This window comes from Mus caroli, unplaced genomic scaffold (genome assembly GCF_978045245.1).
Source record: "Mus caroli unplaced genomic scaffold, Mus_caroli_1 scaffold_1, whole genome shotgun sequence".
Classification (NCBI taxonomy): domain Eukaryota; kingdom Metazoa; phylum Chordata; class Mammalia; order Rodentia; family Muridae; genus Mus; species Mus caroli.
Window position 1 is genome coordinate 69,356,644 of NW_028227256.1, and position 23,700 is coordinate 69,380,343.

The 23,700-nt window shown below is 44.8% G+C and overlaps 1 protein-coding gene across 2 annotated transcripts; it reads left to right on the forward strand.

The window, feature by feature from the left end:
* Positions 1–40: 40 nt before the first annotated feature.
* Tmem169 (transmembrane protein 169) lies at positions 41–20,154 on the forward strand. 2 transcript variants are annotated; one of them, XM_021175797.3, is made up of 3 exons: positions 41–131; positions 16,697–17,104; positions 19,315–20,154. In XM_021175797.3, the coding sequence occupies exons 2-3, from the start codon at positions 16,834–16,836 to the stop codon at positions 19,935–19,937; spliced, it is 894 nt and encodes a 297-aa protein (XP_021031456.1). In that variant the 5' UTR covers positions 41–131; positions 16,697–16,833; the 3' UTR covers positions 19,938–20,154. The 2 variants fall into 2 exon arrangements, with proteins under 2 accessions (XP_021031456.1, XP_029326046.1); XM_029470186.2 differs by having other exon boundaries at positions 69–137.
* Positions 20,155–23,700: the final 3,546 nt, after the last annotated feature.

Here is a 23,700-nt window from a genome sequence, read left to right on the forward strand (position 1 = left end):
GTAGTCCCGCCTTAGGCCCCGCCCAGGCCCCGCCTTCACGGCGCGCTAGGCCTCCTCCCAGAGCTGGACCGCTCCTGGCGGCCGCCCGCAGCCGTCTGCATCCTCAGCTTCCCTCCTGGGTCCCAGTGAAGGTGTGGGTGAGACTCCTCGTTCTTTTTTTTTTCATATTTATTTTTAAATGTCGGTGACATTGGGGGGAAACGACAGAGGAATGAAAAGAGAGTGAGAAAGAACGAAATGGGAAGGATATTTTCTGTTCTGAAAATCCAATCCTTGGGGCCATAGCTCCCACCGTTAATTAAAATTACATCTCCAGAGCATCTGTGTAGAGAAAGACTGCAGGTCTGGGCCCTCGCAGTGCCGATCTGCAACAGACATCTGGCTGTCTGGGCTTCAGCAGCTGTGTGCAGAAGGCTAGGAAGTGGGAAAGGCTTAGGTTAGCAGAAGGGAAGCCATCCAGGTCCCAGATCCCTTCTTCTTCAGGGAGGGAGTCGAAGGGAGGAGGGGGTGGGGCAGGAGAGGGCACACAGTTGCAGTTATCCACAGAGCCTAAATAATGAATGATTAAACAAAACGATTTTAGGCCCACCCTCACTCACCTCATTCTCCGTGCCCCACCCAGAAATGAAAAAAAGCACCCTTCCATAGATTTGAGATCTGGTCCGTTTCGTCTGGGTTATATAGCCTCAGAAAAAGATGAGTCGTTGCATGGTTCTTGCAAGATTCATTTCTAGGTTTATGGTTTTGGAACCTGCCTTCTAGCTCCTACCTTCAGCAAGGAACTTATCAGCTCTGAGTTGGTTCCAAGGAACAATTTATTGCTCACATTCTGTTTGTTTTGAATTAATTATTATTAAATTTTTTTTTTTTTTTGAGACAAGGTCTCTCTCTCTATAGCCCTGGCTGTCTTGGAACTCACTATGTAGATCAGGTTGGCCTGGAACTTAAGAGATTCCCCCTGCCTCTGCCTACTGAATGCTGGGATTAAAGGCATGGGTGATACCATGCCCTGCCCTTCTGTTTGTTCATTTAAAAATTAACATTACGTGTGTGTGTGTGTGTGTGTGTGTGTGTGTGTGTGTGAAGACAAATTGCAGGAGTTAGTGCCACCAGGGATTGAACTCAGATCATCAAGCTTAGCAGCAGCAGCCTTGCCCTCTTAGCACTTTTCTGTTTATCTTTTTCCTTATGTTGGACTATGCTAGGTCATTGGTCTTAATCCAGGACAACAGTCTTTCTAACTTTGCCGGGGTGCTCTGTTTTCCCTTTTCCAGTCAAAAATGCCATTTGTGTCTGTTTGGGGAGGTGGTGGTTGGAGCCACTACTTAAAATTCACAGAGAGAATTGAAGTGGAGTTAGTCACTGGGTCTCTTGCACCAGCCAGACTGCAGTTCTGAGAGCACCTCTAGGCCCTCCACCTCCCTGGCCTTCTCTGACCTCTTTTTAGAAGCACTTCCCTCTCCAGCTTAGCTGCTGATGGATTCCAACCAGCACGCAGAAAGGAAGAGCTAAAGCTCTCTGGCTGTTTTTGTCTGGGAAGTCCATCAAGAGCTCTGGTAGCCTTCTGTTTATGTCAGTTATGTGATCATGAACACATTAAAAATTGGCACCACTATAACCTCTTTTTAAAAATAATTCTTGTGTGTGTGTGTGTGTGTGTGTGTGTATGTGTTCCTGTTGAAGCCAGAGGAGATTGCTGGATATCCTTCTCTAGCATTGTCAGCCCTATAATCCCTTGAGACAGGGTCTCTCACTGAACCAGGAGCTTGCCCCCCCTTTAACTGGTGGGAATCACAGATATCCTCCTTTCTGGCTTGGCCAAGGTTCTGGGGATTTGACTTGGGTCTTCATCCTTGCACAGAAATTAGTACCCTTTCCTGCTGGATCATCTCCACGGTCCCCTAAAAATAAATTTAAATAGAGATGTTGAAGAATTGTTTCAGAAAAATACAGTTCCCAGCTATGTGATTCCCAAGGACATAGTGATCTATGTTGTTTGTTCTTCTGCCTTGCTGAAGATCTAACCACGGAGCTTGCACTCGAGTTCCTCCACAGAGCAGAGCTAAACCTCCATCTCTCTCAAATGTGCAGAGAGAGAGACAGAGAGAGAGAGAGGCTGAGTGTGGTCACTGGACAGACTGAGGAACTCTAATGAGAACTGACTGGGGATGGGAGGCAGTTAAATCCAATGGGCATGACAAGGTGCCATCTCTCAGCTGCAGGGATTCTGCAGCTGAGCAGTCAGTTCTTTCCCTCAATTCTGTTAAAATCTGTGGTTCAAGGGCTCCTTGGTTTAAAATAAAGAGATATGTTCTCTTTGTCTTGGCCTCCCGCCGCCCGGGTTTTAAGATCCTTCTAGCCCCTGAAAAATCACCACACCTGGCAATTTCACCTGGAAGTCCTTTATTTTCAGGTTTGAGTTCTGGCCCCATCAGGAGCCAAGCCTTACCCTAGACCACCACCATGCTGCTTTGGTGACTCCTTGGGCCAAATCCAGCGCTAATCTCTATATTCTGCTGCAGCTGCTTCCTTTGTCCTGGTGAAGAGAGCTTGCTGTCACAGTGATCCATCTACACCCCCTGTGCTGTCGCAGGCCATTAGCAGTGGCTTCCTTTCTCTTCTGAGATGCTCTTGCTGTTCTCCCAGCTCCCTGACCCTCCCCCTCCCCATCTTCCTGGTTAGCTTCCTCCCCAACCCCCTTGCAAAACAGCTGCTGGCTCCTATTGACAGTCAACACTCAGACTCACAGAATCTGTGTAGCAGGAATACCAGTAAGGCATCTAACTCTGCTCGTGCCTCCAAGCAAGAGCCCTCGAAGGCAGCTCACATATGAGTGTTCAGTCAGTATGGTAGTCCCTGAGCTCTTGTGTACCAGGCATAGGGCAGACAGCTCAGGCAAGGGGATGCTTGGGTTTCCCTGTCTTTGTTCAGTCTTCCGTTGTAGCATAGGAGAGGAGGGGGTGGATGGTGAGAGAAGAACTTATCACATTAGGTAGGACAGAAACCAAATAAAGGATTCAATCTTCGGTTCTTACAGTAAGGAGCAGCGTACAGGGTCTTTATAAACAAGCAACCACCCCTGCTTCCAGGAACTGTTTTCTTTGCAGACAGATGGTGCAGAATCAGCCTCAGTGTTGTTTATTTGTTTCCTCTTTATTAGGGATTGAACCAATGGCCTTAGTATGTGTATGAGGCAAAAGGGCCTATGTATATGAAGCAAGGACTCTCCCACAGAGCTGTATTTCCAGCCCTCTTAATTTCTTACCTCAAGCAAGGGCTCTCTTTAGTTGCCCAGGGTGCCCCTGACCACACTCTGTAGCTCAGTCAAGCATTGAACTCGCAATTCTCCTGCCTCCAGAATAGCTGAGTAGCACTAAGGGCATGGGTCCATACCACCAGCCAGGACTACTGAATTCTTTCATTTTTTCCACCGCAAAAGCCAGTGAATGGGACAGATTGCTGGGGACAGGGGGAAAGCAGCAAACCAAGAAGATGGCAGGGAGCTACCACTCTTCAAGTTCATGATAGAGAACCTACAGGCTCCAAGGCTTGTATAGGAAAAGGAAGAAGGAACAGGTGGCCAGTGGGCATCCAGGTAATGGCTGAGCTAGGTCTTCATCACCTGCAGATGGGCGCTTCTTTCCTCTTCTGCTGTAGTAACCTTGAGTTAACGTGTACTTTCATTCTCCAGGCTGTGTGCTGACACGCTTTTGGTGAGTCAGCTATCTTTCTGCAAGTTAAACATTTATTAGGGGATCCCCAGTTAAGAGCACTTCCTGATCTCCAACAGGACCCCAGTTTGGCTCATAGCATGCATACTGGGAAGCTCTTAGTCACCTGTAACTCAGCCCTATCGGATCTTGATGCCCTCCTTTGGTTTCCGTAAGAACCTGCAAGCATGCACCTGTGCATCCTCGCACACACATATGCACACACATGACAATAAACTCTTTTCAAAAATGTAATGTTGTGTGTATGTGTACATATGAGTATGTGTGCATGTGCATGGAGGCAAGGAGGACAATACAGAGTGTCATTGTTAGAAGCCATCAACCGTGGTTTTTTGGCATAAGGGCTCTCTTTGGCCCAGGGCTTATCTAGCAGACTAAGTTGGCTAGCCAGGAATCCCCCAAATCTGCCTGTCTCTATCTTCCCAGTGTTGGGATTATAACAGTATATGTGCCACTACCCCTGGCTTCCCAGGGTTTGCACTCATGGCCTCAAGCTTGTGAGGCAATCATTTTATTGACAGAATCTAGCTCTCTATTCTATTGCTTAACTGTTTGTTTGTTTGTTTGTTTTTGAAGCAGGGTTTCACAAGGTAGCCCTGGCTGTTCAAGAACTCAGAATATAGAGCAGACAGAAATCAGACTCACAGAGATCCTCCTGCCCCTGTTTCTCAAGTGCTGGGATTAAAGGTGTGCATCACCATGCCTGCCTGCCAAGAAACTTTAGAAACTTTACTTGAACTTACTGGTGCGTAAAATTTACCTTCCATGTCTTCTCAGAGCTGGCTTTTCCCAGGAACATCTGCTCTTCCAGTTAGTCATTAAGATGCAGAAAGGAGTTTTGGCTGGAAAAAGTTGACCATGAGAAGCAACACTCTTGATGATAGGTTGCTTCAGTCAGAGGTATAATTTACCCCACCCTAGTGGGACACCAACACCATTCATCTGCAAGGTCTTCCAAGTTAGGAACTGCTTTTCTTCCTTTTTTCTTTTCCTTTTAAAAATATTATTTATTTTATGTATGTGAGTACACTCTTGCTTTTTTCGGACACACCAGAAGAGGGCATCAGATTCCATTACGGATGGTTGTGATCCACCATGTGGTTGATGGGAATTGAACTCAGGACCCCTAGAAGGGCAGTCAGTGCTCTCAACCGCTGCACCATCTCTCCAGCCCCCAATAACTGCTTTTCAAAAGAATATTACTCATACTCATTACCTATGAGTGCTCTGCCTGCATGCGTAGTGGAACCCTTCCTTCATTCATGTCTGGTACCCTTGGAGGTCAAAAGAGAACCCTGGATCCTATGGGACTGGAATCTAGGACAGTTGTTAAGCTGCCATGTAGGTGACAGGTACCGAATTTGGGTCCTTTGTAAGAACAGCAAGTGCACTTAAATGATAAACTATCTCTCCATCCCTCCCCTAAACCAGTAATTTGTAAAAGCACCACGGGAAGATGGCTCAGTGGGCAGGGTGCCCTCTGACAAGCCCAAGGACCTAAATTTGATCTTTGGGACCCACATGGTGGAAGGAGAGAACCAACCCCCAAAAGTTGTCCTCTGCCACCATATGTGTTCTGTGGCCCACAGATGTGCCCTCACTGCAATATATATAGTAAAAAAAAATAAACACAAATGAATGGAAACAGGAACAAACACAAAGGAAAAGGAAAGGAAAGATGACTGCTCCTAACAATGATGGAGGTTTATTGTAGATAAAAGGGAGAGTGTAGCCAGAATGAGCATGACCCTGAGCTGATCCATGTGGGGAGAGGTGGGAAGGGAAGGAAAAGGGAGGAGAGGGGAAGAGGAGAGAGAGAGAGAGAAAAAGAGAGAGAGAGAGAGAGAGAGAGAGAGAGAGAGAGAGAGAGAGAGAGAGAGAGAGCCAGGTGCAGCAGCCAGGAGGGTATAAAAAGAGTGAGTAATCAAAATGGTTGGATTATACAGGGAAGAGCAGCCCAGCCTACTGGGCTGGAGAGTTCATGGTAGGCGGCAGGTATGCCAGCCAGGAGGGCCCTGTAAAAGGTAAGATCTGAGGATTGCAGGGAGAACCTAGTGGTCAAGTCTACTCTGATATGTTAAATAGGCACCCAACCATTTGTCCTGGGTTTGAAATCTCACGAAAAGCAACTAAAGTTGTAGGATGTGCTCAAGTTTTTACCCTAGTCACAAGAGGACCAGAGAGAAGCAAGCTGTATCCTGACTGTGCTCACTGCCCCTTCACAGCAACCAGCCGGAGGCAGGGAGGTCTTGCATGTTGCTCTACCACAATTCCAGTCACCTAATACTGGCCTAAGCTCAGTTCCTTCCCACCTTAGAGGAGACTGCAAGAAAGCCTGGTGACTTTTGGTGGTAAAACCGTAAACACTTTGCTTCCTTGTTGGTGGCAAACCTCATAGTGGTCAGTTGTGATCAGCAGATTTTGGCCAGCCCAGACATGTGATGTGTGATCCTTGGATGACAGACACACTGATGGGGGGTGGGATGGGGGCGGGAAGTGGGAAAGACAGCAAGTCAGAGGCAGGGTGCACTTCACCGTGTAGTGGCAGACTGACTTTGGGAAGGTAGCCTTCCACACTTGTATACTTGTAGCCACAGCAGATCAGCTGCACCAAGGGAAAGAGGCAAAAGACCACTCCTGCCGGGCATGGTGGCGCACGGCTTTAATCCCAGCACTCAGGAGGCAGAGGCAAGCAGATTTCTGAGTTCGACTCCAGCCTGGTCTACGAAGTGAGTTCCAGGACAGCCAGGGCTATACAGAGAAACCCTGTCTCGAAAAAACAAAACAAAAACTAAAACAAACAAACAAACAAACAAAAAACCACTCCTAAGATTTTCAGCAGCATCGGATTGGAAACTTCTTGTCCAACAGTAGCATGTAGTCTATCCATGTTTTGTTTTGGTTGGTCATCCGCCTGGCCATTTATTTGAAATTGGGCCAATCACCCAAATTGAAACCAGAAATTTCCCCATGAAGCTGTATACAACCCATGGCAAATGGGCCAGTCTTTATGAAAGGGGTTGGCTGGACAGTACGCCTGGTGAGAGAGAAAGTCACAGCAACTTCCTGGTTGATGAGACCCAAGCTCTTGTCTTTCTTATCCTTACACGTCCATTCTACCGGCAAGGTTTGTTGCCATTGCCTTCATTAACTCTTTCCAGTCAAATCTCAACCCACTCATCAGTCCCCTGCTACCCTGCAGTGCACACGAAAGCACAGGCCTCTAGGTTTCCTGGTTTCTGCACCGACTAAGTCTGTAATTTAAGCTGAATTATCTGAAAGAGTAGAAGGATGTGCTGGATTGGTGGGGAGCAGAGAGGTAGTGTGAACAGACTGTAGGGAAATCACAAGACGTTGAAGTGTCCACCAAGACACAGAGAGGCAGTTCTACAGGTTAGGCATGGAGGTAGACTAGTAACCAAATAATTGCTTACCTGGGATCTGGCTGACCCTTCGAAGACGCTGTAGGCTTACTCATTTTGAGGGTTTGAACTTTGAAGTATTTTAGTGATTAATAAGTAACTTCTATTTAATAAAACATCATTATTGGCCCTGCTTATTGCAAGCATCAACTTCTATCATGTCCTGGGCTGCACTGAGCTCCCCAGTGGATTTCTTCTCTCCTTTTTCTTTCTTTCTTTTTTTTATTTTAAAGCTTGTTATTTCATACCTATGGTTGTTTTTGGCTTGCGTGTCTGTCTGCACACAATCTATCTTCCCAGAGCATGTGGAAGCCAGAGGAGTGTGTCGGATTCCCTGAAACTGCTGTTATAGTTGTGAGCTGCTACATGGGTGCTAGAAATTGAACCCAGGTCTTCTTAAAGGGCAGTTGGTGCTTTTAACTGCCGAGCCATCTCTTCAGACCTCCAGGGGATTTCTGATTGAACTTGAGCCAGTATCACTGGAATAATCCATTGTACTGAACAGTTGGGTTTCAGAATTTCTGGGCTCCCAGAAGAATCAAAATGACTTAAGTTACCCAATATCAGGGATCATGCTATTTCAAAATGCTCCTTCAACTCTGTGTATATGCCAGTATACACACAGCAGAGGGATTGAGGTATAAAATGGCCTTGAAGTGTTGAATTCCTATTACTTAATACAAGACTCCCCTGCCCACATAAATCTAAACAAAAAGAATCTATGGTCCTATATTTAATTCATTCTGTGTCATTCTTTTGTCTTCTGCTGTCACTAAGGGGAATGCTTTGATCTGAATGGACTATGGAAGGATCATGTTCCAACTCCTAAAAGAGAAGTAGAGGGACAGACAGTAATACTGCATACTCACATCCATTTGTCCAGACAGTAATCACACCTAGCTGCAAGGGATGCTACGAAATGTGATCTCCTCCCACGCCCCCAAGATAGGGTTTCTCTGTATAGCCCTAGCTGTTCTGGAACTCACTCTGTAGACCAGGCTGGCCTTAAACTCAGAGACTCACCTGCCTCTGCTTCCTGAGTGCTGGGATTAAAGGTGTGTACCACTGCTGTCTGGTGGGAAAGGTCATCTTTAATTAATTAATTAATTAATTAATTTTAATTATGTGTATGTCCATGCATCTGTCTGTGAGTATATGCACATGAGCGTCAGTGCTGGAGGAGGTCAGAGGTTTCAGATTCCTGGAACTGGAATAATCAGCAGCTGGAGTATCCAATGTGGGTACTGAGGATTAAATTTAGGTCCTCTGCAAGAACAGTATGTGCTGTTAACCCCAGAGCCATCTTTCAGCCTAAGATCTTTACCAGAGACATCATGTGACCACCTGAAACCTGCATTATTAGAAAGGAGAAATATGACAAGTTCACAAGGGCCTGTAATTACAGCTCTGGAGGGACGAGACACCTCTGGCCTTTGCAGGTTCCTGTGCTCAGGTGTGTACTACTCCTTCCTAATACAAACAATTAAAAATAATAGAAGCAAACATAATAGAAGCAGACAATAAATATAGGAGGAAAGCCTACCAAGTGTGAAATAGCTAGCACACAAAAGAGCACATTGATATCTTTCTTATATTTCTCTTTAGTCTCGATCCCAAAATTAGGCTAGTGCCTTTGAAAGCATTTTCTTAAACATCTGCTCTGTTGAGCCACCCTGTGACTCCACCTCTCACAGATTTTATAGTCTCATATAGAGGAAAGACAACAAACAGATAAAAGAACATTTGTTAATAATTAAATACTTTTTTTAAAAAGATCGATTTATTTATTATATGTAAGTACACTGTAGCTGTCTTCAGACACTCCAGAAGAGGGCATCAGATTTTGTTACGGATGGTTGTGAGACACCATGTGGTTGCTGGGATTTGAACTCGGGACCTTTGGAAGAGCAGTCGGCGCTCTTAACCACTGAGTCACCTCACCAGTCCCATAATTAAATACTTAATTACAAGTGCCTATAAGTTTTACCTAGGAAAATGGTTTTGGAGAGGAAGAATCATGAATGGCAAGGGGCCGATTTTTTGGTTGTGGGAAGAGAAAGCCTGGAAGAGGGGACATTTGAACTTAGGACTTAGAAGATGGTCATGTGATGGAGTAGGATAGAACGGCATGTTATTCAGCGCAGACAGCATTTAAATATGTTAAGGAGGGAAGTATGTGGTACTCTTGAGAATCCAGTCAGCCAGAGTGGCTATAGACAGTGGTTGTAAGGGAGACGGTACAGCACGGGAGAGTGATATTAGGGGTGGGGGGCTATGTTATACTGTCCTCGGACCACGTGGAAGGTCTGCATTGCATTTTATAGTGGTGGGTTTTAGGCAAAAAAAACCCCACATTTTTATTCAGCCTTTTCAAAGATCTTTGTTTCTTTGTAAATACAAAGTCTCACTAAATAACCCAGGCTGGCCTCAAACTCATGATTCCTCAGCCTCCTGAACTCTAGAATTGCAGGTGTGTGCTACCATGCCTGGCTCCAAAAATCTCTTTTAATGCTGAGCTGAAGGACTGACTAAGGCATCAAGATTAGAAGCCAATGACTTACACCACGTTTTCCTAATCATGAGTCCTGGAGTATAAATGTGTTTATTCTTCAATACCCAAGAGTCCAGTTGGGGGTTAATGTTCTGCAGGGCAATGCTGGTTATCAGACTTTGACCTGGGAGGAGAGACAGAAGATAGGCAAAGCCTGATCCAGAAAGGACACCAAAGTTGTGTTTTTTTCTCTTGATCCTATTAATTAAAGTTTGGGGAACTTGGCAGATTGGTTTTACTCTGTCTTATCAAATCCAAAAAGGGGAGCGAGATTCAGAACCTGTTTCTCACACCAAACACCATAGCATTTTATGTGTACAAAAGTCAGAAAGAGAATTTAACTGTCTGCTTTTTAACACCTCTTTCCATTATTCAAAGTCGGTATTCGTTATTCAAATTATTTATTCATCATCTATTTCTCCTCTGTCCTAAGAAGTCAACAGGGGAATACTGACTCTCTGATACATGGCCCACCCACTAGTGGCAGTTCCTGACCTCTGCAAGTTTACAGTCTGCCTGTAGGGATGAAGGAGAGCTCACAGAGCCACTCGCTACCCATGACATGAAGTGCTGTATAGCTAAGTACTAAGAGTATAGATCAGAAGGCAATACTGGGGTTAAAGGTGCATGCCCATGCCTGGCTTTACATGGGTGCTGGGATTTGAACTCAGTTCCCCTGGCTTGCAAAGCAAGAGATCTTACCCACTAAACCATCTCTCCAAATGCACTTTTATTGTTGTTGTTGTTACTTGTAAAAGACATTTTGTTTGGCTCTGGGGAGTCCTCACAGAACCTGTTACACCCCTTCCCCCTTCAATTCATACAAACTGACTGGCAGAAAGGTGTTTACCTGGAAAGAAAACACAGATGCTGTCCAGGAGGCAGAGCTGAGGACAACAGGATTCTTTGTTGTTATTGTTGTTGCTGTTGTTGTTTTGGTTGCTGTTTTGTTTTTCAAGACAAGATCTTACTATGTAAGTCTGTTTGTCCTGGACCTCACAATGTTTACAAGGCTGGCCTTGAACTAAGAGATCTGCTTGACTCTGCTTCCCGAGTGCTGGGATTAAAGGAGTATATCACCCTGCCCAGCTGGTTTGAACTCGATTCTTAAAGAATGATGGAGACCGAGCCTGGAGAAATCCTCCATCTAGTATGGGAATTTCCCACCCATGGTTTCACTGTAACCAACCACAGTGTCACTGTAACTCCTTCATATTCCTATACAAGGCTTGAGCCAAGTGAAGGGGGAAATTGGAACATAAAGTGAACTGGCTGGTTTTGTGTGTCAGTTTGATGCAAGCTGGAGTTATCACAGAGAAAGGAGCTTTAGTTGGGTGCCTCCATGAGATCCAGCTGTGGGGCATTTTCTCAATTAGTGATCAAGGGGGAAGGGCCCCTTGTGGGTGGGACCATCTCTGGGCTGGTAGTCTTGGTTCTATAAGAGAGCAGGCTGAGCAAGCCAGGGGAAGCAAGCCAGTAAAGAACATCCCTCCATGGCCTCTGCATCAGCTCCTGCTCCCTGACCTGCTTGAGTTCTAATCCTGATTTTCTTTAGTGATGAACAGCAGTGTGGAAGTGTAAGCTGAATAAACCCTTTCCTCTCCAACTTGCTTCTTGGTCATGATGTTTTGTGCAGGAATAGAAACCCTGACTAAGACACAAAGTGTCCTCTATTTTCCTCAGGGTTGACCTTGAATAAACTGGTTAACGTCCACTAATTTCTTACTACGCTGGATTTTAGGACAGCAGTGAGTGGACTGACCTTAGATACGGCAACACCAGGAGTCCACCTGTGGTTGAATACTCTCTGCCCGTTCCTCTGCAGAAGGGGCAACGCGCCCACGACCAGTAGGAAGCTTGTCGGGAACAGGCTGCCTGATTGTCTATAAGGGCTGATGCCACTTTTGACAGAACAGTCTGTCAGACAGTGGGTGTTAGTCTGAGATTACTCTAATGTCTATGAGAGAGCCTCCCACAGCAAGTCTGAGGCTGTAGTTGGGGAAAACGCTAGGCTGCTTCTGAGATCCAGGATAAAGATCTTAGGCCAGTTTTGTGTCTCTGACGTAGTCCGCTCCGTTCGGATTACATATTACATTGCTTTGTCTGGCACCATGTTCAATGGAATTATTTATGTTTGATTTTTAATATGTTTCTTTTTTGAATTTCATATATATAATGTATTTTGATTATACCTAAGCCTCATTCTGTCCCCTAACTCCTCCCAGATACACTTCTTACCCCACATACTTTTAACAAAATAAATTTTAAACTTGGTAGAGGAGGCAAATGGCCCTCTTGTATATTACTAGTAAGGATTCTATAAAAAATAGCTTAAGAACCACAGTCATAGCCTCTATTACTATGGAAGTTTCTAAACTACCAAAAAGTTTTCATTTTCCAATGTCTCATTATTGAGAATTGCTGGACTGTGCACACCCCTGCCTTCCCGGGGCCCCCCAGGCTGAGTATTTCTTTGGTTCCAATGCCTCACACACCCTTCAGCCTCCGTGTATTCATTTGTTTAGTCTCTCCTCCTTTCATTTGCTTTGAATGGTCTCAGCGGAGGTGGGGTGTGGGTGTGGATGAGTGAAAATAAGCAGAGTATAGAATGCTGTTCGGTCAGAAGCAAAGCCCATGTCTAGAGATGATACATCTTTGATATTACCTAGTGACAGGAAGGACTCTGTGTCACATTTCATCAAATACTAACACACAGCTATTGGTGGTGGTGGCGGCTTTTTCTTCTTTCTCTCTCCTTTTTCTGTATTTCCAAACTTTGGGTGCATTCATTTTCTAGGAAATGACAGTTGTGACCTTCCAAGCAGTAGATAATTGCCCTTTGCCCTTTGTCCTTTGCCTATTCACCGTATCCTGTAGTTGATTTTCTTTTGTGATTCCACAATGGATAAACCGATTGTTGAGGCTTGTGTTTGTGTCCTAAGTCCTTAATCATCTGCCTGAACTAAACCAGTGCTTATAGATAGTATTCTTAAAGGCGAGTCTTAGAGGAAGATATTCGATAGCCCTTTATTACCTGATCATGCTTGAGAGTCCTCAGTAAACAGCATGAACCCACTGAACCCACAGGTTCCATCTTTTACAGAAGGCACCGTGTTTAGAATGTGTTATTTGTATTTGCACAATAACCTTGTATTCTTTAAAAAAAAAAAGGCACCAAACCAAAACAATAGAATATTCTCAAACTACATGGTATGAAAATTATTTTAAATGAAAATAGTTTGCTCCTTGGTTTGGTCAGTGTTCTATTGCTGTGAAGAGACAGCGTGACCAAGGCAACTCTTAGGAAAACATTTAATCGGGGCTGCCTTATAGTTAGTTCAGCATGATGGGAAGCAGGCAGACATGGTGCTGGAGAAGTAGTTGAAAGTTCTGCATCTGGATCAGCAGGCAGCAGGAAGAGAGCCGCTGGGCCTTGCTTGAGCCTCTGAAACCTCAAAAGCTACCCACAGTGATGCAGTTCTTCCAGCAAGGCTGCAGCTCCTCATCCTGGTCAAGTATCACCACTCCCTAACGACCAAGCGTTCAAATAAATAAGCCTATGGGGGTGCATTTTTATTCAAACAACCTCACTCCTGCAAAAAAAAAAAAAGTTATGGAACCTTGATAGAGTTTTTAATTTTGAATGAGATTAGCAAAGTTAAGGACACTGAGAAACTCTTATGCTTAACTGCTCTCTCAGGCTGTTGGGCTGTGAATTCATTGGAGCTCACCATTTATCTCCAGGAAGAGGCAGAGCAGAGGGACTCCCCAAAGCAAAGGAGCAAGGAACCCAACATTAAATGTTGAATGGTTCTCAATGAGCTCAGTCAGGGCTCCTCACCAAAGTGGCCCAACCCTGAGGGACTGACATGGAGAGGCTGGGAAGACATGGTCCTCCCTAAGGGTAAGGATTAGGTATACAACCATACTCCCTAATTGTCTGTTTAGTACAGAAGTGGTTCCCACAATCCAAGTCCTTCAGTAGAACTGACACTCAGGAAGCCTTAGGGCTGTGTGATACAGGTGACTTTATACCCCCATGAAGGGCACACACAAAGCATGGCAGGTTTTGCTCTGATTCTGCAATCCTCTGCACCTCCCTTGCCTGCCTTCTCTTCACTAGGAGTTTTCAAGCTAAGATGGGGAACGAGACTTCGAGTGAATTAAACGCCCAGAGCTACAGAGCTGAAGTGGAGCATACCTTTTGTGTCCCGCATTTTTATCTGCGCCAAGATGTTCTGAGGGAGGCTGGAATGCCAGAGTGCAGTGGGAAGGCAAGTTACAAACCTCCTCTCTCCCTTCCTGTCTCTCCAGGGAGATGTAGTGGGGCAGCAGAAGCACAGGCAAGGAGGTTATAACCACCATTTACAAACTCGCTTACCTGAAAACACACCGTGCTCTGAAACGCCAGACTCCCACAGTGGGAGAAGCCAGTGTTGGATGAGAAAGAGTTTAATGAGTTCAAGGACAGAAGAAAACAGAAAACAGGGCCTCAGAGAAACTTGATAAAAGTACTCTTTTGGGTTGGAGAGATGGCTCAAGAGTTAAGAGCACTGCCTGCTCTGTTCTTCAAAGGTCCTGAGTTTAATTCCCAGCAACCACACAGTGGTTTACAATCATCTGTAATGGGATCTAGTGCCCTCTTCTGGTAGGTATACAGACAAAACACTCATACATAAAATACATTAATAAACCTTTAAAAAGTAAACAAATGCTTTTCCTTATTTGCCCTGCCTCATTTCAGGCGTGATGGCTGAAAATTCCACTAGGTGGCTCTGCTATAGGTAAAGAGATGTAAGACCCAACTGTAGGGACAGGAAGATCTGAACAGATTCCTATCCAGTGATGTTAAAGAACGGCTTTTGAAATGACATCGAATATTGCTATTATGAGGTTTTTTAAAAAAAATTGTGGGAGTGTTACAGTGAGTGTGGGCTCGAGAGAGTGAGTGAGTTAGTTGTACACGGCAGAGGACAGCTTCGGGGTGTTGATTCTCTCCTTCCACCATGATGTATTCCAGAGGTCCAAGTCAGATCGTCAGGCTCAGTGGTGCCTTTGCTGAACCATCTTCCAGCCCTGTTGTGAATTTGTCTAATTTTAATTTTTTAAACACTGAAACAGTATTTTTTTTTTTTTTCGAGACAGGGCTTTTCTGTGTAGCCCTGGCTGTCCTGGAATTCACTCTGCAGACCAGGCTGGCCTCGAACTCAGAAATCCACCTGCCTCTGCCTCCTATGCTGGGACTAAAGGTGTGTGACACTACCTCCTGGCTCTGAAACAGTATTTTAAATAATCATTTTATCTATCTATCTATCTATCTATCTACCTACCTATCTTTATCTATCTATCTATCTATCTATCTATCTATCTATCTACCTACCTACCTACCGTGTGTGTGTGCGCGCGCACACACACACACACACACACACACACACCTGCTCATGCCACGGCAAGTGTATGGAGGTTAGAGAATAATTGGTTGTCAGGTTTGATGACAAGCTCCCTTCCCACTGAACCATCTCACCAGCCCCCTATTGCGAGTCACTGTTGGAACTAGGTAATGGCTGTCAGAAAGACACATTAAATTGCATCTTACTTCTATGTAAGTTTGCCATCTTCTCTATAAAAAGTTCCCCCTTAGAAGAGCTCGAAACTTACCATAAAGACAGGGTTTTTGTTTTTGTTTTTGTTTTTCCCTATGAGGAGCTGGGTGTTGCTAATGGTCACTCTGTAGCAGCAGCGTCATAGGAGTCCTTGGGATGGCTCAAGCTCAAAAATGGATTACAGGGCTGGTGAGATGGCTCAGCGTGTAAGAGCACTGACTGCTCTTCCAAAGTCCTGAGTTCAAATCCCAGCAACCACATGGTGGCTCACAACCATCCATAATGAGATCTGACGCCCTCTTCTGGTGTGTCTGAAGTCAGCTACAGTGTACTTATGTATAATAATAAATAAATCTTTGGGCTGGAGCAAGCAGAGACTGAGCGAACGGGGTTGACTGGAGCGAGCAGAGGTCCTAAAAATTCAATTCCCAACAACCACATGAAGGCTCACATCATCTGTACTCACATACATAAAATCAATCAATCAATCAATCAATCAATCAATCAGTCTTTTTAAAAAAAAATGGATTGCAGCCTCCTGAGAGGTCAGCTAGGCTCCTCTGTCTTGATTTGCTTGATGTGGCTTGCCTTAACCCTGTGAGCCCCAGATAAAGTCTCCTGATTTTCTCCTATAACAGCAGTTCTCAACATGTAGATGATGTTGGGGGGGGGGGGGGGTCAAACGACCCTTTCACAGGGGCCTCATAACAGTTATCCTGCAGGCCAGATATTTGTATCACAATTCATAACAGTAGCAAAATTACAGTTATGAGATAGCAATGCAAATAATTTTATGGTTGGGGGTCACCACAACATGAGGAACTGTATAAAGGGCTATAACATTAGCACGGTTGAGAGCCACTGTCCTAGAAAATCAATATTAGCCCAAGATTAGTTTGTAAACATAAGTAGTGTGCCTACATTTTCTCTAAAAGATGCTCTACCTCTTCTTTCTGGCTCAGCTGCAGAGCAGAAGGGTGTTCTGTAGAGTTGAAAACGAAAGCAACCTGGATTCCTGAAACTCCGGAAGCAGGTTCTTCCATAGCGAGGAAGATGCGGTAGTGAGGTTTCATTACTCCCATTTGGGTATTGTTGGAATGTATTCTTGGTAGTCAGAAGTCCAAAGTACTGGCCCCAGCCATGTCAGTCTCCGCATAAGATGAGAGGAAGACTGGATTTAACCCTTCCCTGGCTGTGGACCTCCTCACTTTCTCATACTCTGTACCCTTTAACTGGACTGATGAGGTTTTCGTAAGACTACACGTTTATTCCGTCTCTGTTACCGAAAGAGGATTTCTATGGACCCTTCCCTCCTACACTGCTTTCCCACTTTATCCCCAGCGCCCCCCTCCGTGATTCCAGCTGATGCTTTGGCTTTCTGTCTTTCAGGTCGCAGGCATCCTCAGGGGCATGCCGGCATAGCCCTTTCCAGATAGAAAAAAATCTGTGTGATGTATGGTGCTTGAGTTTGCGCAAATAAGTCAGACTCCTCTGTAAAGTAAGCTCAGCTAGCTCTCAGGCCTAGGATGGAAGAGTCGGCACCAGTGGAAAGCCAGGCTCAGCTCCCAAGCCCCCACCACGGCTCACTTAGGAGGGCAGTGGCTGCTGTCCTGGCCCTGGATGGGGAATCCACATTGGGCCGCAGGAAGAAGAGGAGGAAAGACTCCCGCCCGGAATCCATCATCATCTACCGGTCAGATAATGAGAAGACGGATGAGGAGCCTGAAGAATCTGAAGGTGGAGATCGGCCTAAAGAGGAAGAGGGGGAGGACTTCCTGGACTATCCTGGGGATGATGGTGAGTTTTTCAAGAGCACTTTGTTCAAAATCATAGGAAGAAAATGAAAGCAGCGTTCACCCTCCAGCTGCTGGGCACCTGCTTTCTGGCCTTTTCTTTCTGATGATGCATATCTTGAAGGGTTGCTGTCTTCATTCATGAAACTAACAACAGTTACTTAGAGCCTGCAGTGCTATAATTCAGATGGGACAGGATCTCTGCCCTTTCACAACTGCTGTGTAAGAGAAGTGGTTTTATAGGCTAATTACATTAAGAGATATAAAGAACAACAGTTGTTACCTTTCGTAATAATTATGAACATGCAGCCAGGTATGGTAGCTAATACTTACAATCCCAGCACTTGGGAAGCTGAGGCAAGAGGATCATGAGTTGGATGCCATCTTTGGCTATACAGTGAGACCATGTCTCAACAAAACAAAACAAAACAAAAAAACAAAACAAAACAAAACAAAACAAAAGGTAAAACCAAAAAAGAAAGAAGGAAAGGAAGGAAGGAAGGAAGGAAGGAAGGAAGGAAAGAAGGAGAAAGAAAACCAGGAGACTGTTTTAAGTTTTGAAATCAGTGAGATAATATTCCTTCACATTTGGGAATGTCAAGATTTGTGTGAGATATGACAGTATTATTATGTGGAACTAGATAATACTCTCCTACACCTCAAACACCAGTTAGAGTCACACCAACCACACTGTAGGGACTGGTCGATATTTATGAAGATACACGGTATACGTACTGTGTGTCACAGAAATTCTTAGGATCTCCACCATGAGATTTATGATCTGTGTCCTCCACGTTTCAGAATGTTTGCTGCTACTAGGGAGCCTGTGGGTCATCTGTGTGAAGAACTATCGTGCAGTACTAGATAGGCCCATTCATGTAGAAGGATAGATGCTAGGACTCCCGCTCATCACTGAGCTTTTAGTCTGGGAAGACAGACAGTGACAAGATGACTTCACGTGATAATAATCATTCCAAAGACAACGAAACCTACAAGCAGTGGGGAGGGTGGCAGGGAGGGACTCTGTGCCACAGAAGACCTCTCCAAAGATGTGGCATTTGAACTCATCCAAGGAACACGAAGAAACCAGGTAAGAAAGGTGTGGAGCAGAGGGGGGTTTGTGTGTTTTGTTTTGAAAAAAAGCAAGGGTCTTGAGGTAAGAACAACACTGGCCTATTGGTGGGGAGGGGTGCTTCTGGATAGAACCAAGGGAGGAGGTGAAAGGTCAGCAAGGAAGCCAGGCTAGATCCTGGTGCATCTTGCCAGGGCACAGTGGAGGGCTGGGAACTGTTGGAGCCAGTGGAAGTCAAGGGGGACTGTCAAGCAGGACAGACATTGTCTTAGTTTTTAAAATTATTTGAATTAAATACACACACACACACACATGCATGTGTGTCTTAGTTAGGGCTTCCATGGCTGTGAAGACACCACAACCAAGGCAACTCTATAAAGGACAGTATTTAATTGGGCCTGGCTTACAGTTCAGAGGTTCAGTCTGTATTGTCATGGCAGGAGCATGGCACCAGACTGGCAGACATAGTGCGAGGGGAGCCAAGGGTTCAACATCTTGATCTGAAGTCAGCCAAGAGGAGACTGACTTCTGCAGGCAGTCAGGAGGATACTGGAATTCCATGCTGGGTAGAGCTTAAGCCTAGGAGACCTCAAAGCCCACTCCACAGTGACACACCTACTCCACAAGGCTACACTTCCTAATAGTGTCATCTCCTGTGTGCCAAGCAGGAGTCTATGGGGCCAAACCTATTCAAACCATCACAATATGTGTATGTGTATGTGTAATTAGTGGATATTTATAGCTTAGATTTAACAGCTAGGGTGTCTATAAATATGAGACACCATGTTCCCCATCTCAGGGAAACCCAGAACTAGGCATGAGAAGGGATGGGGTGTATACATACATACACACATTTTATGCACAGGTCAATACCCATAAATAATGTCTTTATAACAGGATCGTGATAAGGTGGCGAAGAGGTTCCTTGTCTATGACAGAGACTGTGTCAAGGCTGTGTGGTCCAGAAAAAAAAATGTAGAAACAATAGGAAGGACATGCTAATCTTGCTCACAGTTTTCTTGGGGCCCACACTGTGGAGCCAGCAATCTCTGTGGGAGTAATAGCAGCATGGCCTCAGGATGGCACTGAGATGAACTGTGGATTCCTCAGTTCTTGATGCTCATCTCCTCTGTGCGCTGCAGGTGTGTGGGACACGCCTCTGGACAGCCGCTACGTCACACTAACCGGGACCATCACACGAGGGAAGAAGAAGGGTCAGATGGTGGACATCCATGTCACTCTGACAGAGAAGGAGCTGCAGGAGCTGACCAAACCCAAGGAGCTGTCCAGGGAAGCAGCCCCCGAGGGAAGGAGGGCCTGCCAGGTTGGGGCAGACCAGGGGCCACACGTGGTTCTCTGGACACTGGTCTGCCTGCCTGTGGTCTTTGTGCTCTCTTTCGTTGTGTCTTTCTATTATGGCACCATCACCTGGTACAACATCTTTCTGGTGTACAATGAAGAGAGGACCTTCTGGCATAAGATCTCCTGCTGTCCGTGCCTCATTCTCTTCTACCCAGTGCTCATCATGGCCATGGCCTCTTCCCTGGGGCTCTATGCCGCCGTGGCTCAGCTCTCATGGTCCTGGGCAGCATGGTGGCGAGCTGCCTGTGACATGGAGAAAGGCTTCTGTGGTTGGCTCTGCAGCAAGCTGGGTCTGGAGGACTGTTCTCCCTACAGCATTGTGGAACTGCTGGAGTCTGATAACATCTCGGGCAATCTCTCCAACAAGGACCCCATCCAGGAAGTAGAAACCTCTACTGTCTAGACATCTAGTGACTTCCTTCCTAGGCCCTAGTTGTCTATAGTCATTCAACGGAATCTAGCAGTTCTTTCCTTAAACTATCTAATGCTCTCTACATTCCTGGGACAGCCTAGCCCACACTGGCGTATCTCATCATCTTCATTATTCCAATATGACGGAAAATAGAAAAGCAACTTGTGCCAAAGCCGTGCATCTGAAATACAAATGCTTTTTGACTCTTTGCCCTATAATGACTGTTTATGTGCTATATGAAGATACGTCATAAATTCCTTAAGGGGCCTGAAGATGTTATTGGTGCCTATGACCCAGGGGAGTGTGTGCCTAAATGTGACAGAAAGGATAAAGAGGCTCAGGGGTGACCAGATTCACCAAGATAATAGATGGGGATGGAGCGACACATTTAGGGAGTTAGGTTATTAAAGACTGTGCATCACTGTATTTAGATAGAAATGCACATAACTAAAGCCACAAATATCAGTGAGCCAAACAAGAGAGAAATATACTTCCTTTTTATGCAGATGTCAGGAGGCAGATCATCCCAAGACCCTATGAAGTTTTCTGGGGTTCACTGGATGGCGGAATGTGGCCCTTGGTGCTCCTCAGTTTTAAAATATTGACTACAACTCTTAACTGTCATAGCAACAGAGATGGTAAGGAGAGCACATTCGGCCTGTTTAAGGAGGCTTTAAAAGCCTCCCCCCTCAATATTTATTATCTCTCATTGGCCATACTATAGTCACATGACCTCACAATCAAAGGATGCTGGGAAATGTAGTCTTTCATCTGTGTAACTATATTCTTAGATGAATACTGGGGTTATGTGAATTTGAGAAAAGGGGGATAGTGGCTATTGGGTAGTCGAGTACAAATCGATATCTTAGAACAGGTATTTAGATACATCCAGAATTCCAAATTACAAATGCAGCTTTATTTATTTGTTTATTTATATAATTATTTTGGCCCTAGTCTTAGATGGAGAGTTTATACATAGATCTGAGTTACATACACTATGCATATGCCTTAGACAGTAGCATCTCGTGTACTTGGCAACTTACCTTTTGTCAAGTGGTTTCAGGGTTCTTTGGAAAGACCCATTAGATAGGAGCATATGGTCACACAGCCACAGCACAATTCTTCCTGGAAAGGAAGGGGAACAGGGATTAACAGTATTTAATCTATAAAGATGGAGAAGAAAGAGAGATTGAGAGAGAGAGAGAGAGAGAGAGAGAGAGAGAGAGAGAGAGAGAGTAAATCTGAATGCTAACCCAGCAGGGATCAGTAGCTCAAAATACAAACCACAGTTAGCCTGTGGTTTCACCAAACCCAGGAGCCTTATTCATTCGCTCAGACCTTTCTAGCATGAAGCTTCTCTGACAGGGTTAGGAGTAATGTAACAGATTAATCCAGATGAAGAGATTCTGGACTGGAGAAATAACAGCTTCATTTTAAAGAGTGTCCTGATTTCAAAATGCTGAGTCCCAAGAGGTCAGTGGGTTTGGGTTCTTAAAAGGAGCGATATTATTATTATTATTATTATTATTATTATTATTATTGGTGTGTGTCTCAGAAAGAAGTTCTCTGAAACACTCAACGAACCAGAGGGGTTGATCAAGCTCCCCCCAAACCAGCCAGGGACATTTATTTAATGTATGGTGCTGAACTCCACTTTCAGAGAATTAAAAAAAAAAAAAAATCCTGTTATTAGTTTGATCAAAAGGAAAAGAAAATGTGTCCAGTATTTTTGAGGATAGCTGTGGTGCTTCCTGGTGCATTTCCAGAGATATGAATAATATAAATGAAAATAAAGATAATAAACTCTGATTAGCATTTACTTATTTTATTTTGGGGGCTCTCAAAAATAGCTCTGAATGCTATGGTTTTCAGCAGAAAAGGTGAGTCTGTTGGCAGTCCTGTGGATGTAAGATCTTTAAAAATCTTTTAAGGGTATGAGTGTTGCTACATGTATGTGAGTGTATCACATGCATGGCTGATGCTGAGGAGGTCAGGAGGGATTAGGGCTCATGGAACTGAAGTTGCGGGTGGTTATGTGCTACTGTGCAGCTGCTGGGAACCAAACCCAGGCTCTCCCGGAAATGCCCTTCATTGCTGAACCATTCTTTCACATCCTTCTTTGAGAGCTTTATTTTCCCACCCTGGGATGCCCACATAGGGTTTTAGTTTATAGTATTGAAAAGATTAATGGGCAACATAAGGTTTCTTTGCCTCACCTCAATTTACTTACTTACTTGAGGCTTTATAAAACATGGACTTTAAAAAGATAATACTTGATAAAAGGAGCTGAACGTGGCATCATAGCAATACGGTCATGGTTAGGATTTTAATGATGTTACCAAATTGTCCATACAATGCTACAGCTGTCTGCTTGGAGCAGAAGGTTGCATATCTTTGTTCTAATGCTCATCCAGTCATCTCTTAGGTAGTGAAGGGGCCCTAGCTGGCCTGAGTGTGACAAACAGGGCTCTGGTAGGCCTTGCCCTTTCCCCATTCCTTCTTCCTTGCAAAAAACCCCTAGATTACATCCCTAAAGCTTGCCACCAACATCCATTTTCTTACTTGACTACTTCCTCCTCCTGAAACTGACTACCAAAGTCCAACAAAACCCACGACAGATTCAAGTATGGATACCACCAAAGTCCAACTTGGCAAACCAACTAGTTTTATTGGGGCTACTTACAGGGATATGGGTAAGAGGCTACTTACAGGAGCAGAAATGGAGCTGTGTCACCAAAGCCCTGCCTCAGCATGGGTAACATCCCACAAAGCAGTGAAATCTGGAGTACACTGCACAGTCTGCAGACAGTTCCACAGGTTGGAGAGTGTCCTTACCAAGTAGCTCAGTTGATGTGCACTTCTTGCAGGCAGCTTGTTTTCTCTGAGCATGATGCTGAGTAGTCTCTATTGTTTACTTTTGGGAGTGAGGGGCCTAGTTAATCTGGTCAGTTTCAGGGACTTCCTGAAGCTATTTTGAGTTGTTTACTTTCTGTCTTAAGAAACTTCTTTGCTGGATGAGATGTTTGGATCTCAAAGGAAACTGCTATTTAACACATTTAGGGCCGGGTGTGGTGACGCACGCCTTTAATCCCAGCACTTGGGAGGCAGAGGCAGGAGGACCTCTGAGTTCAAGACCAGCCTGGTCTACAGAGTGAGTTCCAGGACAGCCAAGGCTACACAGAGAAACCCTGTCTCGACAAAACAAAAAACAAAAACAAAAAAACCAAAAAACCCAAAACAAACAAACAAACAAAAAAACACACTTAGGAGTGATGCCAACTTTAAATATTCCAGCAATTTAATTTTACATTTTGAAGTAATTTTTTTCTACTTTATTCATCATCCTGAGGAAAACACATGGTTCACCAAATTCAGAATGAGAGGTCTTACTTTTTAAAAGAACTCTTACTTTGTTGCAGGTTTGGGCTCGTTCAGAGATTCATCAGTATGAATCAAGGTTTGGTTTTAGTAAATTAGAGGCTTTTTACTAAAAAGAGCCTGGTCAGGACCATCCCAGAGAGAGTTCTCTAGGTAAGGCCCCAGCTATTGTTAACCAAAGGATTATGAAGGCAAACCCCACAAAGTTATTGTAAGGGAAAGTATCTGCTTAGGACCTCCAAGACCAAGTCCTCAGCACAAAGGAGCTTTATTTGCCCCAGAGGGACAGAGGACAGGGACTAAGAGACAAAGACAGGAGGCAGAGGAAGAGGAAGGAGAAGAGGAAGGGAACAATGGAGGGGGAGGAGGGGTATTT

What these genes read in the sequence shown, in the direction of transcription:
- Tmem169 (XM_021175797.3), top strand. Translation starts at nt 16,834, where the DNA reads ATGGAAGAGTCGGCACCAGTGGAAAGCCAGGCTCAGCTCCCAAGCCCC. An exon ending in GGACTATCCTGGGGATGATG is followed by an intron (nt 17,105 to 19,314) that starts GTGAGTTTTTCA and finishes TGTGCGCTGCAG; the next exon opens with GTGTGTGGGACACGCCTCTG.